At 42.8% G+C, this 20,384-nt stretch overlaps 1 protein-coding gene across 7 annotated transcripts in view; it reads left to right on the plus strand.

The window, feature by feature from the left end:
- The window catches only part of Sox102F (transcription factor Sox102F), a 220,619-nt gene that overhangs the window by 192,692 nt on the left and 7,543 nt on the right, over window positions 1–20,384 (plus strand). For 6 of the 7 annotated variants that reach the window (XM_067359230.1, XM_067359227.1, XM_067359228.1 and 3 more), the window contains 2 exons: window positions 19,014–19,298; window positions 19,810–20,185. In XM_067359230.1, the coding sequence (XP_067215331.1) occupies window positions 19,014–19,298; window positions 19,810–20,185 (661 nt within the window). The remainder of the gene's footprint in view (window positions 1–19,013; window positions 19,299–19,809; window positions 20,186–20,384) is intronic. The other variant, XM_067359231.1, reaches the window with a different exon arrangement.

Here is a 20,384-nt window from a genome sequence, read left to right on the forward strand (position 1 = left end):
TTCATACAAAATACTTCATATAATACTTACATAAAATACTTCATATAAAATATTGACACTGTGCTTTTGCAGAATTATATTTAGTAATATTTACGAATCGTTTACGTGTAAGAACGCCGGTTAATGTCGTTATACAATTTGCTCTGCGAGAGAAAGAGAAATAGGGAGAGAGAGAGAGAGACAGTCAACGGAATCGGGAGTCGTTACGATCGTCCGCAATTGCACCAATAATTGAAACCTGCAATTGGAGTAACATGTAACTACTAGAAATGTTTTAACGATAGAGATGAAGGATAAGGAAAATGTGTGATAAAATGAGTTTTCCGGTAATATGTGTGACAACCGTGTTTTGATATTTCCTGTTGGAGTGATTGTTACTCTATAATTTTATGTCGCTGTAATTATAATATTGTCGGACGAAGAATTGACCTGCTAAGTGGTTGTTGAGTAGACCAGACAGCTTCTGGAATGCGAAATAATTTTCCAAGTCTCAAATTTCTTAACCGACATTTAATTGCACAACAAATGAAATACCGATCGTATGATTGATCAAAATATATATAGACGAATAACCAATTTAGAAAAAAATCTTAAGGAAAAAGATTGATTCGATCGCTCCTTACGAGGACGTCTCGAACGAGGGTCCTCTAGGGTGAAGAACGTTCTCTCATCCGCCATTTCATCGGCGCGTAGTGAAAACGCGTTTGTCGGCGGCGTTTGCGCGCCGGGCGCCTCGAGTTGAAGCGGAAGTGCAGCGGAGGCGCCGCGGACGAGAGGGAGAGGAGGAAGAGGAAGAGAGGAAAGAAGAGACACGGAAAAAAAGACGCGGGGGGTGCGAGAGGAGAGCTTAGGAGCAACCGTGCAAGATAGATAGGAGCGAGAGCGCGCGAGAAAGAGGTAGGTGGAGTAAAAAGGCGACAAGAGAGACAGAGAAACGAGAAAACGTAGGAGGAAGGCGGTAGTCTCGATGTTCTCCTCCTCTTGGGTCGCGGAGGGCGTATAGTAATGTTCGAGTTGGCAGACTCGGGGTCGAGTGGGGGCCTCCCTCTCCCTCTGTTCCTCTCTCTTTCTCTCTCCCTCTCGCTTGTCCTCTCCTCCCGTTGTGTCTCTCTCTATCTCCATCTCTTTCTATTACCTTTCCACCTGTTATGCGACGCCGTGCCATGCTGCGTTGGCACAGGTGTGCGCGACCGCGTAGCCGGCGACAGAAACCCGCATGCTCTCCTCTGTCTCCTCAGTCTCTAGCCTTCCCTTCTCCCCGACCTTTCTCTACCACCTTTCCGCGTCCCTCTCTCTCTCCCTCTGTATTCCGCGCGTCGCCGACTCGACTCCTGTCTTTCCCGGCGAACGAGCAGGCCGATCGCGCGTGGGCGGCGAGGATCGCGTTCCCCTCTACCCTGAGGCGCTTTCACGGTCCTATCTATACGTTCGGTTGCACCTGCAGCAGGGGTAACACTGTCACGCCCAGTAGTTCGATCACAGCCGACCTGCTGCACGTCAGACTTTCTCCCTCAGACGCATTCTTTTACCTAAGGCAGCATCGGCAACGGGAAAATCGCATATTATACACGATTCTTTTTTATTATTACCGCCAACATGTGATTTTTCGAACAAACGATAATGAATTACGTAACGTATTGTCTTGCAAAAGAAAATTATTCACGAGCGAACAAAAGAGTCGAAAAGTTCTTCATTCTTGATCAAAAACTTTGAGTATATTCACGGACACCGGCATCAGTCTTTTTGCGAACGAAATTGAGCCCCTTCCCCCGCAGGCGTACGTAAAAAGCAAATTATCTCCTCTGGCAGACGCGTATATTTCTCTGAAATAAATTTTCGTTCCCCATAAATTACCAACTTGCCAAACACGCGACGCAGCTGCGCGTGAAATTAGTACATTAACACATTTCACCGTACTACTTTTATATATTTTAATAAGAATTACGGTTAGCATATTACCAATGAAATATCTACACACATACAGACGCGTGTGAAAATCTTTACGTATGATTCGAGAAAAAAATCCCTGAAAAATATTATTTATTTATTTACATTTTATCTGAACAGTTTGTTTATCTAAATAATCTTGTGACGGCCGACATGTTTTGCGAAATTTTGTTTGATTATTTTAATGCTATCTTCCTGCACTAGTTTGAATATTATTATATTGCTCGCGTAAAAACGCATTTAACGAATTATCTTTATATGCATACCTCGTAACAAAGTGTGCTTTAAAAATATGATCTTTGAGGAAGATTAACGACTAGAATATATAATAAGCATTCATAAAAAAAAAGCACCACGATTGGAATTTGCATACTGAGAAATGAATAATGTGACGTAATTATATTCGCGAAAGTTATTCGTTAAGTAATTCATTCCGGAAAATACATCATTATATATATGTAAGTGCCTGCGATTCTCCATTATTAATCATTTGTATTTAATATCTTCGTCAATAATTTAAATCGGCGGCAATGGAGCGATTTGTTAAATAAAAATATATTAGCGAGTACATAATTCGCAGTGCCGATAAATGATATTTTTTTCTTAGCAAACGTACAACAAAATTTTCAAACTATTTTGCTATATTATTATATGCAAAATATCCACGTATTTGCGTATACACATATCTCCGGACGACAATATCGTTAATACGCGCTACAACATGGTCCACAAAGGCGGGGCGAAACCGTACGGGGGCACCGCGTTTCGCGCATCAGGAGCGACAGAGGCACGAGGGGTGGCCGGTATTCGGCGCGGGGCGAGCGTGCGCTGCCGGTAGCATGTGTATACGTTCATATCCGTTTGTCCATTTGCGTATCGGCCGACGCTTTATGGGAATTAGCAGCGCATTGTGGGTCGTCGGTGGGCGGGCTGTGTGTGCATCGGTGCAAGAGACACGACCGCAGCCACGGCCGCCACCCCCGCGATCCGGCGGCAACAGCGGCGGCGGGGCTCGCGTCGGGACAGTCGAAGGGGGATGGCGCGAGATGAAAAGAGAGGTGGGCGAGGGACACAACGGCTATGGATAGAGGAAATAAGAGAGAATTGCCGTGACCCGGCGGGACGGAGGGAGAGATGATTCTCTCTCTGCACCACTGTTTGTCAATACGCGAGCGATATGATCACCAAGTATAATCACCGGCGGACCCGAGAGAGCGCGCCTGGGCTTTCTGTCAATAGAATGCTACTTTGTGACCTCCCGCGCGCCATCGACCCCGCGTTCTCTTCCCTCCCTCCCGCCGCCCGGCCGCCCCCGCATCCCGCCGCTTATATATTGTATCAAACGCATCCGAGCGTCCGCCCTCTGAAGCACATCGCCGCTCGTAAAATCCGTATCGACCACGAAGCCGGTAATGTGTACACGTACTCGACATACACACATGTGTACACACAGGGGATGCATAGAAATATACGCCGGTGTGGACCGCGCCGGGCGTTCCGTGCCGGCGAACAAAAGTGTGTCCTCCGTTCTGCATATTTGCGTAACGTGTGTTTTTGTTGCTGTTGCATGCATGCACCCCCGACTCCTGTCTGTTTTTTTGCGCGCGAGTTCACCTCACGCGCGAGCGGCTACAAAGGGAATCGCGCGCTTGCTATCGCGGCCATTGCGATCGGGATACGTCACACGGGTATATGAGTGTATGCGTGTATGTAAAAACGAGAAAATCAATGACAAAACCATTACTTGCGCTTATCCGATAATTACGGTGCGCAGGCTTTGCGCACGCATAATTAGCGGTTGTGTTGCTGGTAACTGGATGTTTAACAGGCTGATTAGCTTACATTTTATTATGTATCTCGTTACATATCGTATTAAGGTGAAATGGTACGTTCGAATTATTCGCCAAACACTAAGGAATTTAATGCGAAACGCCACAGCGCTGTTTTATTCAGAGCCAATAAAATCTATAAAACCGATAAAAACGATACAATTTATGTGACGAAATAAGACATAATGTTACATTGCATATGCTAAATAATACCGTCTTTTTAAATAATACGTATTAACATAGATCACTTTTTCAAAAACAGTTCTATAAGAAGTTATTTAACATAACATTTTTACAGGAAATATGAAAATTTTTGTATTTTTCATCATTTCTTTATCCGAGTCACATACACATAGAGCCACTCATCGTCAGCCCTCTTGCTTATACCTCGCTTACACCGTACGACCCCCCGATTCTGCCTCCGCTAACGAAGCTTCCGCAAAGTGCGCATTATCACCGCGTCGCATCGTCGCAGCGATTTTTGTAGAGCGCGATTCGGTCTGCCGTTAAACAGGCTAAACGAGCGCGGTCGCGTTCCCGTCTCTGTGCCTCTCCATCCGCTTTTCGAGCGAGAGACGCTGACTACGGGCGCATCCGCGCGCGAACACCTATCTTCCTTCCGTTCGGTTCGCCCTTCGGGTTCGTCGTCGTCGTCGGATGGGAGCTGTGCCGCCGCGACGACCTGGTCGGTGTATCTTTTCGAGCGATCAAAGAATTATCGCACTCGAGCGGCAGCCCAACAGTGTTTGCCGTTTGATCGTGGGGCAACGACGCGTAACTTTGCGTGTTTCGCGTTATTTCACGCCGCGTTTTAAGAAAATTGCAACAATATAATAAAATAGGCACGTAAAGAGAAGCGATTGAGTGCATCCTGGGTTAACACATACATTACGATTGATTTGATTTACAACAGAATAACAACGTCCCTCTATTCGTCTCTATAGAAAATTTCTGCAGAAATTCTCTGGAAATTCTGGACACAGAAAATATGTTGCGCAAAAAGAATAATTTTTGCATTATAAAAATATTACTCTAAAGTAATACAAAATTAACGATAAATGTCACGCTTCATTAAATATTTCTCTAATTTTGACACAGATGTATGCATTTGGTTTTTATAATTCATTATAAATTTGTCGGTTATTATTAGTTAAAATGTATATCGTGATGACTGAATATGATGTACAAACAGGAATTTTTAAATTTACTATTAACGCGTTAACATATCTCTCACGTACGCTCTTTTCTCTCTTTCTTTGTGTTTCGCCTTTCATTCTCCCGTGCTATATTTGCAACCACCCCCGCTGGCTCTTTTCATTTCTGTTCTCTTCTCTTTTTGCTTTCCTCGCATCGCGCTCTCCGCGTTTTGCTAGTTCTTCTTTCAACGTCGCATCCTAGCTATTTCATTCGCTCTCCTTCCCCCCCCCCCTTAGTTTGTACATTCAATATCTTTTCCGGAGGCTCTGTCCTTCCTATGTCGTACTCAAGCATGTAATTGCAGCTAATCTTATTAAATTCGCCGACTGATGCCACTCGCTCAAATCGCGCTTTCCCCCCTCTCTCTCCCCCCCCCCTCTCTCTCTCTCTCTCTCTCTCTCTTTTTCTCTTTCTGTTACTGCTGTTTTATTCGATCTTCATACTCGTCGTAGCTTGTTTTTTCTGTTTTTCGATGATATTACTAGCTGTTATTGATTTTGAGCCGATTTTTTGTGCACTTACAAGAGATTTAGAATGCGACAATATTCTAAAATCCGGATTATATTTAAAAATCAGAGTACACTCAAAACTAATCGATGAACAGTATATATATATATATATATATATATATATATAAAACTCTCAAACTGAAAAAATGCTACGTTAAAGGATTTATGCACAACTGGGAGAATGCGCAGTGAATGACACGACATCCGCATTGATCTACAGACTCGTATGCGGCCGGCGTAAAAATTGAAAATGCTAGTGCTGCAATAATTGAAGATTTCAATCGAGTTTATTGACGCCAAAAACGCGCGTTCGGCATCGGATAAAATTGAATTACAGCTTGGAAAAAAAAAAAAAAAGAGAGAACGACACTTGTAACCCGGCCGCTGCGTTCTAGGCATCGAAAGCTGATCGGGTACCATCGGCGTAAAACGCGTTCAATCAGCTCCGTATACGTGCATTCGAACGCCCAGTATATCGGAAGTAATACTGCACTCCAAAAATCGACGATACGATTACGCGTGTACCTGTTTTCGTATTTTTTAACCGTAACTGGCAGCGGTCCGATCCGTTATTCAACGTCCGATTGAATAACCGTAACAAGGCGTAACTCGTTTTATTTTCCAATACGTTGCTACACAGTGTCTCTTTCTTTCTTCCTCTCTCTCTCTTTCGCGTATAACGGTCCACATGCGATAAGTATTATTATCAGTATAAATGTGTCAGGCGTGCCAGTATCTTGTTAATATGAATACATTAACACATTGAGCGCCTCTGCTATTACCGTCATGGTCGGTAGCCACATCGCATCTTGGTTGGATTCGCATTAATGCCGTGACGGCTGTAGCCGAGCATTAATTACGCTTTTAATTAGTGTAAAAACGCCCGTAAATATAAATATTTATGTCGGTAACAATTAATTTTAACTCAAAGAAAAATATAATTGTGAATAACGTTATCTTGAACTAAATATCTCTTGTTTTTGTCGTTTAGTATAAATGTTACCGACACGTTATGTTTAGCACAATTATATTTTTATGTTTGGAAAATGGTACTTTATCTCTCAGGATTTTTCACTCCAACATTACTTACCGCAAGTCTCTAAAATTCATCAGTCGAGTCTCTCAATATCGACATTTATTTAATGGGAGCAGAAAACTCCGATATTTCGAGCGATGCTGACATCACAATCGCCAGTCACGTGTCATCACGATTGACATTAATTCTGGCAAACTCACTCTTTTTTTCGCTTTTGGTTGATAAAATCAAATTTATCGAACGCACAATAATTCCTAATTTATTGTTCGCGACAAGAAAGTCGAGTGAAAATAGGATATTTTATATAATTGCTACTTTTTATTTATTATAATTCTCAATGCATTACGCTCTTCCTTTTTTGCTTTAAAAAAAAAAAAAAAAAAAAAACCAGCATCCACGGGTTTTTGACAGGACAGAATAAACATTTAAGTTACGTGAGTTTATTGTTGAATAAAGCCATCTATCTTGCGCGATATACATCTCTGTGGGAATTGTTTATCCTCTTGATATCCTGCTGAGTACTCCTAATCGGGCCAGTGACGGCTATTACATTAATTACAAAATAATTATGTTGTCGGCAGTTACGCCTTGAAACGAAAGAAAAGTTACGCCTTGTGCTGAGGGTGCAAGGAACGGACGCTAATGTATCTACAACGTGTCGTCCGGACCACTCGAGCGCGGCATTACGGACTCTTGGCTGTTGCTGCGCGCCAGCTCCTCAACCTCTGATTTTTCGTGGCGGGAGGAAGACCTCTCGTAATTATTTTTTCTCATTAACGCGCCCTATTGTCCACGCGCGTGACAGCAGTCGGTAACTACCATCACGTTTTAATTAAATCCACGTGAAATAAAGCGTCAATACAAAGATGAAATTTTGCGGACACTTCGTAGCTAACGAGCGCGGTAAGATCAACACAATCATTGTGGATAATAATGTCTGTGCTCGCGGAAGGATTGTTACAAAATGATTACCGATCCTGAATACAGTGTGAGAAAAAAAACACTATCACCCGGAATGATAATTATATCATTTTCCTCGCGTCATATTTTTTATAATAAGACAATGAAATTTTTACAAGCAACAATAGGTGAGGTACAAAACGCCGTCACCTTTCTTCGCTTGATAATACCATTGTTAAAAGAGCGCGGATCTTCCGACCGAACAAAATTCTCGCCGCAAGAGGGAAGATCCGTGAATATCCGCGGATGTTGGAGCGAATCGTCGCGCCTCCGTAGTCGTCATTCTTATCTAACGGCGGCCCCCACGTTGGCGACACGGATTGTTAACTGAATCCGGGAGCCGGCATTGTTCGAGGGTACCGAGCGCGCAACAGTGGTCCATTGTTTTCTCGGACACGGCTTTTCTTCCTCTGCCTTCCGATAGCTTTTTCTCTCATTTCGCGATCCGTCGCGACTGATTGTCTCTCGACTCTTCGCGACTGTGACACGCGCGCATTGTTCGCGGCTGAGATTGTCGAGCGACGCGATTTCGTCTTCTCTCATCCGATCGCCGTCCGAGTCTCATCCTCTCGTACTTCAATTCCGCTATCGTCCGCTTATCGAGGATATTGGTTTACTTCGGAGCGAGTAGGGCGCGTCTTTAAAGTTCAAGCTCGCGCGCGGCCACAGCGGCGGATATAATGCGCGTTTCGGCCACGGAGCCGAGAATAGTTCAAAGTAAATACCGTGCCGTGAGTGGTGCCTTCTAATCTTCCTCTCCTTCTTCCACGGGCGATATTCTGATTGCATTATGATCCGGCCGCGAACAGACGCGGCTCCTCGAGAGGAATACTCCATCGACGTTGATGTAATGCACGGGCGCGAGGATTGTCGCCGGTGGTAAGTGGAAGTGTCTGGTTAACCGGTTTGACTCGTGAATGATCGCCTTGCGAACGATCGCGTCGTTGATCGTGTCTGACAATGAGTAAAACGCCGGAGAGCTTTTGGCAATACTATAGCGTCACGAAGGCGTTCTGTGAACGAACGAAGAAGTGAGCGATTTTCATGATATATCTGTTTACACGAAAGTTTTGATCGAATTTCTTACAGAATTAACCACTGATATAATTAGAATCAATTTTACACATTTAAAATGTTATTTAAAATTTGTTTCCCATAAAAATAGAATGAGAGACACATGTTCTTCCTGTGAGTTTGCTATTTTGATATTTTGCAGAATTAATTAATGTAATTTGTTTCTGTCCAGAATTGAAGCTAATTTTTTGATTTCTTAATTTAAAGACTCTATCTTAATTCTTTTAAAATACAATTTAAATCAAATGAGGCTATCTTCTTCAATAGAATTTTAATGTATAAAAATCTATAAAAAAATTAATGATTATTATATCATGCTCTACTGAATAGATTAATTTATTTAAAACATAAAGTTTATATAGGGAAAACTCTTGGAAAACAACTGTACCGCTTGAAGCACTTGTGCAAATTAGCCGGAATACTTCTTGGGAACGCGGTAATTGAGCGCGCAACAATAGGCGCGGATTTCGACCGCAGTATTTAAATCTAGATATATCTCGCAGGACTACAGAATGAAGTGGAAGTAGGTACCCGGCGGGCATTGAGTGCGGTTATACTTGTAACTTGGACGGCGACCCCGTGAGAGAGAAAGAGAGTAGAGAGCAGCCGCAGGCGCTGCAGTAGTAAGAATTCTACCGCGCGCGCGGATGTGAATGAGCCCCGCAGCTGCCACATTCCTGTGTGCCATCACCGCGATTTCCTTCCATTTTCTTTACCCCTTCCTACTCTTCTTTACTCGAATATTCTGGGTAGATCTCGCGTGAGGGGTCTACGTTGAGTTGCTTTCAAGTCAATGTAGTCAAGTTTGCTCGAATAAACGTACCGTCGGCATAATTTCATTGTGTCGGCGCGATCTTGAACGGGCAAGATATATTCTTAAGGCAGCCAGTTGCGTAAGTATGTAACGTAACTTCCACACGAGCGAATTTCGGGACATCCGATTTCAATGTGTTGAGACATACGCGATAATTATACTGACTTATATAATAGCGTATCGCACAAACAATATTCTTGAAATATATATATATTTTGCGATTTGCAAATTGTAGATTCTTAAATATCTTCGATTTAATTAGCTATTTTTTAAAAGTGCGTATAAATAAAATGCATTAAATATGAAGGGATTAATGATTATCTAAAAACTTATGTATACGGAGAATATAATTAGCAATGACTATATTTTTATATTTAATCAAAATTACTTATTACTCAATTTTATTGATGTTTTATTTCAACCGCAGCTAACTCATTTTTCGTCTCTTTCCGGTTCTAGAAAGATGTAAAATATTAAATGTAAATCAAAATTAATTTACATCGGTTGAAATCGATGAAATACAATTTTGCGTTTATATCTTCTTATCATAAATTAATCTGCAAATTATTAATTCATATTTTTACGAAAGAGAGTCGGTCGTAAGTTGCGCGTATTTTCGGTGTGTCGCGCGTGTCGTCCGAATCTTTATTTCGGTTCTCACGTTTCGGCGGCGTGTGCACGCGCAGGAGTGCGAGATACATGAGAGTGCGGTGCGAGCGAGCGCGAGCGAGTACCGGGATAAATATTGCTCCTGTGGAATGTGCATCGCGGCGCGAAGGTGCCGATATCAGCTTACGGTACATACACGCACTGCGTAAACGAGCCTTTTCGGAGCACGCGAGCGTGCAACTTGTTCGCTCTGATATGGATTCGGGTTGTTTCACTCCGCTTTATTATGACAGTAAACGATCCTAAAAGATACATTCTATGCCATATTACGTTACATTAAAGATTACACGCAATAATAACATTGAGGCCATTTCATATATGAATATATTAAATGCACGAAATGCTTTTCACCTTGCTAAGCATATCTCTGTTTATTATTTTTATGTGGAACGATATAATCTTATTGCGAATATATCTGTTACGTCTCTTGGCGCAAAAATTACTGCTAATAATAAATTATTTATTTAATGATAATTTAGTAAATAATCTAATTTGTTTCGTGTAATATATAATAGTATTTTCGTAATGTACTGCGTCTTTCGTGCCATTCGTTATGTCGCATACGAGTTTACGCAAGTTTACTGAATAAAAACAGATATTATAATTAAGCTATTTTCATCCAGTAGACTTGCGATAATTAAGTCTTTGTTGTGTAACGCGGTAGATAATGTCTATGATTAGGAATGTAAACTTGCAACATAATCGTATTTACCTGTCAGCATATCTCTATATCTACATACAATTATTCCGCTAAAATCGTATTTAAGAATATTCAATAATGTGGCATATAATTTTTTTCTTTCGCAACAATTGCGAAAAATTCCTGCAAGTTTGCAATAGATCAAGCAAAAGAATGTCCTCAGTGTTATTAATTGCCGCTTCCACTTGCATTTTACAGTATGTCATCTTCTTGGTTTCCAAGAATAATTCTCTATCTTTAATGCATGAAATCAGCATAGTGGATATAACAAACAACAGTGCTGTCTATTATATGTGTAGCATGTAATGAATAGCAGATTGCATGTCACCGCGTAACGTACGAAAATCTAATTAATTTGCATTAATATTATACAAGATCTATTTCCAAGAATATATATTGATTAGTGGATACTGTTTCTGAAATCTAGCATTTCTGAGTACTCGGTGCTGTCTTGAAAATTATTTGTGTAAGCCGCATGAGGAAATCTATGTTTTCTCGTAAAACACAAGACCGCGAATCACATTAATCAACAATCATCAATTTTTCTTAATGCAACGATAAATGCTACCGAGCATTTCTGTTTAATGACGAAAATCTTGCACAATCGTCTCGCATGCACACAATGCGCGTCGACGGTGCGATGAATTAGAATCGCGGTTACGCCGCACGGAGAAGAGAAACGAGAGGATGCGCCGTGGCACGTGCATCGTGCGCATTATTCTCGTTTCTCGAGTGGTCGAACCCGGGTCTTTCTCGCTCTCTCTCTTTCTCTCTCTCTCTCTCTCTCTCTCTCTCTCTCTCTCTGCAAAGCGAGCGTCGAACATAGAAGAAGAAAGCGGGTTGAAACGAGCGGGAAGATACGCGACGAGAACGCGTGCAAAAGAGCGAGAGGAAGAAGCAGTCCCGCCACGTGTGTGCAGCCATAACATATATGTAAAATTAATTAAAGTCGACGGATGCGAAGGGAGCTCTTTATCGCACCCTACCTCAGTTCAGAGACTAAGGGAGAGTGGGATGAGGTAGGAGGTACGTACGCGTGTATTGTGATAACTTCTATCGCACTTCTTCTACTAAGTTCGTCTTCGTCTTCTTACCGCGCTTCTCCTCATCATGCACGCTACTTCATGATCTTCCGATACTCTTCACCGAGATTGTTAACCAGAGGAAGTGTGGGTATGCGTGATAATGCGGCCGCTGAAGACTCGATTTGTTAGGAATTAATCATCTTCCGACTTGTATATAAAGAATGCTTAAGATTATCTCATAATATTGCTTTGATACGCAGGAAATTAGTAAATACGATAAACAAGAGGTTAAAATTTTTTTAAACATATTATGCATATTTTATGCAACAGAAAATTATTTACAAAAAATATTTTTAAAAAATTGGTTTAAATTGACATGCAACATCGATAAATTTATGTTTTGTAAATGAAATTAGAATAATAGCGTAACTGCATGTGTTATGTTCACGGGTTTTTTTTTTTTTTTTTTTTTTTTTTTTTTTTTTGCGTTACCGCGGATGTGACAATTTTAGCTGCACTGTGACGACCGATTCAGCCGACCGCGCGATATTAAAGACTCGTGAGCGAAATAATATGCTGTACTTGGCGCGACGAAACGATGCTCCTTCATCTCGCGAGCTGGGAAGCGCCGTTCGTTGACACTAGCGTCGCAATATAAACCGATCGAGGTGCCGAAGTGGTGCGGTGACAGTGTCTCGTAGTTGTCGGCGCACTAGAGATAGAAGGGATCGCTGAGGGATCTCTTCTCGGGAGGGGGTGACCGTTGATGGGAAACGCCGACGATAGAGACAAAGGGAAGAGTGCCGGAGCGATTCTCGCAAGAATGAAAGGGGAAGACTCGCAGGATCTATCTCTCTCCGTCGCTTGAAAGAGACGAATCGTGCCGAGGGAAGCGACGCGAGAAAAGAAGATACGGCGGCACAGGAAAGTAAGAAGGAACCGGAGGAGACAGCGACGCGATTGCCCTCTTGCTTGCCTCCAAGTTGATGGGGGTTGCTTTGGACGCGTCCCGACATACCCCTGGTCCCGGGGGACAAGCCGCACACCACCTTACCTCACCTTACCACACACGATCCTGTCGCGAAAAGAACTCCCCGGCGGGCGTAAGAAGCCGAGGACAATAATCCTGCTGACAGCCGGCTCATCGTCGTAGCTTATTTCGATCCGCGACGGTCTCTGAGCCGTTAAGAGGAGCGCTGTCATACACATCGTAATATCAGATTTTAATGCCATTAACGCGCACTCGCGTATCGACATTGTACGAGGCTTATGAATGTGTATGCGTGCAGGCGAAAACGTTAAAAAGAATACGCTCGAACGATTTTGTTATCCGTCGAGCTGCGAAAAGATTATTTCCTCAATGTAAAATAAATCTGCAGCAATAGCATCTTTTGCTTAACGAGAGAAATTCAACCAGATATGGTAATTATAAATATATTACTATTCAGAGGTCACGAGATATGTATTTAACGTACAATGTTAAGCGAAGAGATAAAGATATCTCTCTAGCTAAAAAAAATAAAGATATGCATAAATAAAATCGCTTACGCAATGAAAAGTCTGAGATTTTTTTAAATTCGATAAATGCGAAGCGACAATATTTAATCTGTTTTTGCGGCAATACGTCGTTCACGGCGGGCTGCGAAAGTTGCGCATTTTTTTATTTAAAACACCGACAAGACGTAATCCTTATATTCTCGGGATCTTGCGGGGCCACCCGGCGTGTTCCGGTAACGGGATATTCAAATGGCTCCGGGCTGTAGGTGTTAACGGCGAGAAATTCGCCGTGTTTACGGCGCTGGTCGCGTGCACCGCGGCCGAATGTCGGTGCGCGCGGAATTTCCGACGTCCGCAGCGGCGCTAAGCGGAGTTCGAACACCGGGGTTACTGTCGCGTTCGGTATTCGTGTCAGTTGGCATCGGTGTAGAACGCGTGCAGAGACGAATCGTAAAAGATGGGAGAATGTGTCGTTGAACACCGAGCGGGCGATACTGTGTGCAGTTTAGGGCGATGAAACGCCGGCGCGCTTATAAAGTATTTCCGACGCCGTTAACGTCGCGCCGCGTTCGCGCCGCGCGCACCGCCTAACGATTTCATTTGCCATTAGCCTGAAACTCGTATTACGAATTTGTCAAAATGCACAGAATGTATTCTAATGCGTCTAAATGCGTTCTATTTGCGAGCGATTATCAGTCGTTACGTTCACATCGAAAGCGACAGATGTGTGCGACGAAGATGCAATTTTTAATCAGCGAGAAGACTAAACTATCTGACAATTTCTTAATTGACCATTCACTGTCGCCAATTATCTCAATGTGTTTCCCGGAAGGAGAATTATTGAGCAATAATCTAACTATTGGTCAATGAGATATCAATGGTGCTGCGTGTCCGCATGAGATTCGCGACAGCAGAAATCTTACATAGTTGACTCCGCATGCATTATCACAATTGCTCGCAGAACCGATGACGTGACTTGAAAAGGAAACAAAGTCGTCTTTGTGATCACGATCGAGACGCGCGCTTCGTAAGCGGATGGCGGATGGCTCGTTCATTCTGCCGATAATATCGGCGAGCCGATATCGGTCCCGACGCGGCAAAGGGAATTATTAATATTAGCGGTTTTCGCGAGAAACCGGTCTGCGCCGATGATCGGCCAATTTGTTTATCCGCCGACGTGGAATATCAAAAGATTAGAGGCGGCGAACGGAAAATAAACATCGGCCAATAAAGAGATCCGAAAATATCCGTCTGTATCTTTACACACGGTCCGCTGGACCGGCCTGATCTATGATTATGGATTTCGTGAGAGGTCGACGGCAAACTCGTGTCTTTTGACGATCGCGGGAAATGTGTTTTCTGCACCTTTTGCAGCCCCGAGAAAGGTACATAAATCATGTATCGTGCGCACGATGCCATCGAAATACCATGCATAGGATACATTATTGTTTTTCTTTCGTCTAAATTTTCTTCTGATTAAATGCATGTAATAAGAAAAATACTAGACAGACAAAAAGTGCAAAAAATAATTTATAATGTATGAAAGTTAAATTTAATATGTACGATCGACAATGATTCGAAATAAAAGCAATTCGTGTGTACAATTTATCATGTTACATGTAATCTAGTTAATTGAGTAATAAAAGAAACGGTTGTTTTCGACGATTAGATTACGTATATACTGGTAGTTTACATGTGGAGTCTTTATTTATATCCAACGAGATAGGAAATTCACTGTGGCACACGTGGCATAATAGAATTCAATTGCAGGGATACAAATGACATCAACGAGATCTATCAGATTATTAGATTACGCGAAGAAAAAAGCCGTAATCCTGCGTGAATTATCATATAACATGTCTTATGAAGAAGTATTAATACTTGATGAGATGATAATCATGGCAATTTTAAAAATAATTTGAAAAATTATCGATGTAAGATCTATTAATAAAATTACGCGGAAAATCCACTTGAAATGACCAACAACGGTAACTTTCATTAAAATTAATAACGATGTTTGTGGGACATATTTCTATCTAATAATAACACTTCCCTCGTCTGCACCGATTTTTGTCCTACATTGTCAATGTCTGCATTATGCATCGTCCATCGCGATACGATTTTGCGATGAAAGAGACGGCGGACGACTTTCGAGAGGACGGCCGGTCGCATCACGGCGACGTACCCGCGGACCGTCTATACACCTCTCGCTACACTCGAAGAGCGGCGCCACGAAAATACCGGCTTCCGGTTGCCCTAGATTCCCGCAATTCACGGATCCCTCTCTTTCTCCCTTCTGTCGTTGCGACGCCGGCCCTGTACAAAAAGAATCCCGTTCAAAGCGCTCCATATATATATAATTTATGTATCCACAAACCGCCCTCTGTGTGTCCGTTGGATTCCGCGTCTCTCTTTTAAAATTCCATTAAAGAGTGTAGCGGCGCTTTTTTGTTGGCTCCTCGTTGTCTCCGCTCGTCGCCGCGAGAAGGGCCGGTCCTCCCCTTTCCTCTCGATCGATTATTCATAACGCGGTGCATTTCGGGCGAAGGCGATCGCGATAAAATCGCACCGATATCCGAGGACGACCCTAATCCGATCTGCGGGGCCGTTCACGCCGGCGCGCGCTCTTGGCAGCGCGACGTAATTTTAGACAGTACCCGCAGTGACAGTCTTTATAACGCACGTGAAGTATGAACCACTTCCGGTGGATCTACGTCATGTCCTCTTGCACTCGCACTCCAGTGGCTCCGATTCTAAATCTAGACAAGCGAATTTCGTGGCCTTTAGCCCCGCATCTCGCGCGGCGCATTTCGCGACGACTCGTGGATGCGATGCTTGCAAAACGCATTGTCGGTACTGTTAAATAAAATCGCGAGAGTTTCGAGATATATCGTCGATCTAACTATATTTCTCCCCGTTACAATATTCAAATGTTGCAGATTAACGTGGAATTGCGATGCATCGAGATAGCAAGCCGGGTTTATATGTTTAACAGATATATAATGCGTCTGCAATATATAATTTTAATTAATTTCTTCGCGATTTTACACAGCGCACAGCTAATTGAGATATCAGTGCTTTCTTCCGCGTCACACGGATTCCGCTTGACTGATGATCCGATAGATAATCGGGCGAAGAGCGATTACGGGGGTAGGTATGTTTCGGTAATTGCGTGGCTAAGTTTAGGCGGTGCAGTTGGCGTCAATGCGCGGATGCATATTCAGAACGGAGCTCCTCATATTCTTATGCTCACTTACTAAACCGCCGCGTCGCGTGTGGATGTGAATGTGAATGGAACTTGCTGGCACCCCGCCTGTTTATATTTAGCCACTGTGGGCGGTATAGCTGTCACGGATACGTATCATCGGCATAACTGAACTGTGCAAATGAATAATGAAGTTCCAGTCGCTTCTCCCTCGGCTCTCTCTCTCTCTTATTCTCTTTCTCTCTTCCCCACTTCTGTCGCCCATTATAGTTGCCGCGAACCGAAGACGTTACCCGAATTGGCGTTACCCGGGTCGCCGCGTCTCATTGTCTCGGTGGCCGATTCTTCGCGTCGCCGAAGGCAAACGCGACATGTGGTCTCAATGAACGCATATGCGCGTACGCTCTCGCAGGGACATAAACGCACAGTTCGGCAGCCTTTGAGCGACTCGCCGTGCCGACGCATCGTAAAAGATTGTAACATCAGCGACTACAGAAAATGGAGAACATGGTCACATGATACTCTCAATCCGAATGTCATGATTGCCTTGTTAGTTCCGTGCTTGATGCTTAAAGCAACATATATATATATTTGCTTTTTTATATGCGAAATCCAATTCCCGTGCATTATCGAAAGTAGGTGAGGTAATGTATCGGTTAATTAATATCAGAAGTCTAAAGAAAAGATAAATAGTGATAAATTTTTATTAAAATATTATTTCGATAAAAGTGGAATTAGTTTCTCCTTCCTAAAAGAACGTAATATCTCGATTTCTTTTTAAATCATAATTTAAGGATAATCGATATTTTAATTAATTAAAATTTATAGATGAAACTGTACGCAAATGTAAAGATGAGAATATTAATTCCTCGATCAATCTCGATTAAAGTTAAACATTGGTGCAAGCTTTATTTCTAGCACGGCTAAAAAGCACACTGTAATCAACAGAAACCGATTGACACATATATTAATCGACTTCTTGCCCGTCACACATTGTAATCATTTCGCGCGTCATTATCTGTTAGAAAATCCGCAAAGACCAATAAGAAGTATCCGGCAATGGCTAATTGACACGGAAGGTCACTGCTTATCGCCGCTTGCGTAACACCGCGTGTTTTGCACGGATTTTTGTGTCGCTGTCCGACGACAGAAACTCAGCCCGCAATTTTTATTTCCGCCGCGATTTATATTTACAATGTGTGCCGGCCAATGTTTTCCGCCGACTTTCTACGCCTCGATGATAAAGCTTTGCCGGCAGAAGCCGTTGTCGATCGTAAATCATTTTCCGCGATCCACCATCGAGCGTCGAGAAATTAATAATCGCGGGAAGTCGGAGAAGGGCGACACGAGTGCATCCAGCGTCGCGCGCGCGTGTGACGTCTCAGCTGGTGCACAGGCTGGATGAATAAACGTCTTCCTTATCGTCTAAAATAAACTCCACGCGTATCTGGATCGTAGCCAGGACTTAGGAAAGTACAATGATATTCGTCGCGTAAATTGTTACGTTCCTATGGAGGGTGAATCGGATACTCGTCTAAATCCGGCATGCAATTAATGCTATTAATATAATGTTCATCGCAAAAAAAATTGCTGGCGATGCACTTTGCTAGCTGAGATCTGCTTAATCACGATATTACTAGTTAATCACGATATTACACGCAATTAAGTTTTTTACTATTGGATTGTGAATTTTCTTTATTAAACGCAATATATAAGTATACTTGATAAAATACCGTGGGATAAATTATTGAAACAGTTTTGACAATTTGACATTTGAGTCTAAAGTTTTTTTTACGCGGAGCATAAAAATATTATGGTAATTTGTTATACTAATAAAAATATTCCTTCAACGAATATATCAATGTTCAACAAAAATAAGTTAAAATTGTCATGTTTTAGATGCAAAAATTTTCTTTGATAAAGTGTAAAGTGACAAAATAAATTGATCTCTTCAAAACATCTCGAACTATTAAGATATATTGCTTTGTTAACGTTAAGGAATCGATATTATATAAATATTGTGTGCCGTTAGCTTATATAAATGTCAGGAAAAAAGAAACATTCTTAGCGCGATTGCATCATTTATATATAATCGTATTTATACGTCCTAGCTAGCGTAATGTGCCTAGATGCTTCAAATTGTTAAACAACAAAATTGTTTTTACGCGCTGCATACAATGCACTTCAGTGCAACGTTACATTAAGACGTTCAAAAAAGAAAATCTCGTTCGAGCGGAATTGCGTACAATACGTTTCGCATCCGTCTGCTGCCTGCTCTAAAGTATACAGAGACAAGACGTACGAGAGTCCAAAACGGTCTTTACGACGCATCGAGTCGTTAGCGGCATAAAGTGGCAATCACATCGCGCAATTTGCTCCACGCTTACATTGTCCCGGCAACACGTCCGGTGTATTTCATCCGCGCGGACAAGCCACCGAACTGTCCACCCCCGCAATAGCGATGCGAGGTTTCGCCAGCGTGCCTTCACGAGCATAGAGTCGGTGCACAACCGCAGCGTCCCTTTAATTAGTGGTCCGTGTGCCTTTACAGTCGTATCCCGCTCACATGACGGTTGACTCGCAGAAGCAAATCGAGATGCAGCGGCTGCAAACGGAGCACTTGAAGCGGCAGCAAGAGCACATCATGCAGCACAACATCCAGGAGTTGCAGGCTCAGATGACAAAGAGCCAGCTGAGTATGTCGGGGCCGCAGTCGTTGATGTTCCTGCCGTTTCTCGAGCAGCTCAGAGGGCTGCCCGTGCAGTCGCCCATGCCTCCGCCGCCGGCCACATCGACCGCCACGACCGGCAACAAGCACATCAACTCCATCGCCAATGTACGTGATTTTCGATATCGTCTAGTCGATATTTCGCAAAATTGCAATTTGATTATTTTATCCATTCCTCGACAAAAGGAATGTAAGCAAAAGTTAAAAAATACAATTAAATTGCCTAATCTCAAACGCAAACGCAATTATACAATAATTCGGTCATATCTGACGAAGTGAACTGAGACTATTACCTTCATTGTTGGTCAAACTACATAAAACTGTGAATGTTAAAGAATGATCAGCGATATAGGAAGTTAAAATTTATCAAGAAATTTATCCTTAAAACAATAACACAATCACATACCTCAATATAAGTAGTATAGTCATTAATAATCGTTGAAATAATAACACCTTAGAATACTTCGACTAATGTTGCTCTTAACAATTAGAGAATCTTAAAAATCTTCAACTAGTATTCTAACTTACACACTCTGTTTAGCTTGTAAAGATTTGTCGAATTATTGCATTGCCCGTTTAAAATTGCACTTTGTCCTAAAGATTTTCTTTTCGTTTGCAGATGATCAGCAGTCATCGGGAAGGCCCGAGCTGGGCGACCGCGCATCTCGCGCAAATAACGACGCAAATGGAGAAGGAATCATCGTCACCGGCGCCGATCTCATCCGCCGTAGCGCCGACGGCCCCGCCTCTTCAGGATCTCGACGCCCCGCTGAACCTCACGAAGCCGAAATCCACGTCCTCAGGCGCCACGGCATCTTCCTCGCCCGGCAGTGACTCGCACTCGACCGGCGCCGGAAGCAGTGGTCAGCAGGAGCAACCGTTGGCGGCAACCGCGCCCAAGCTCTTCCCGCCAGGATTACCGATACCGCGGAATTACCTGCCGACGCTTCCTTACGCCGGCCTGCCGCCACATCTCAGCTCTCTATCTTCGCCGAGTGAGTGAAACATTCAAGATCTTTTACCTTAATCATCGGCAATATCCGAAATGGAGACTTTCTGCAGGGAATCTGCTACATTCACGAACGTAGGATTCGATCGATGGTCCGTTAAACGTTCTTTCGCATCGCAATTAAAGTTGTTACTGCAATTTGAATATTAGCAAAATTGTCATTATTGGTCAACCTCGATTTAATG

Source organism: Linepithema humile, chromosome 7, assembly GCF_040581485.1.
Source record: "Linepithema humile isolate Giens D197 chromosome 7, Lhum_UNIL_v1.0, whole genome shotgun sequence".
NCBI lineage: Eukaryota > Metazoa > Arthropoda > Insecta > Hymenoptera > Formicidae > Linepithema > Linepithema humile.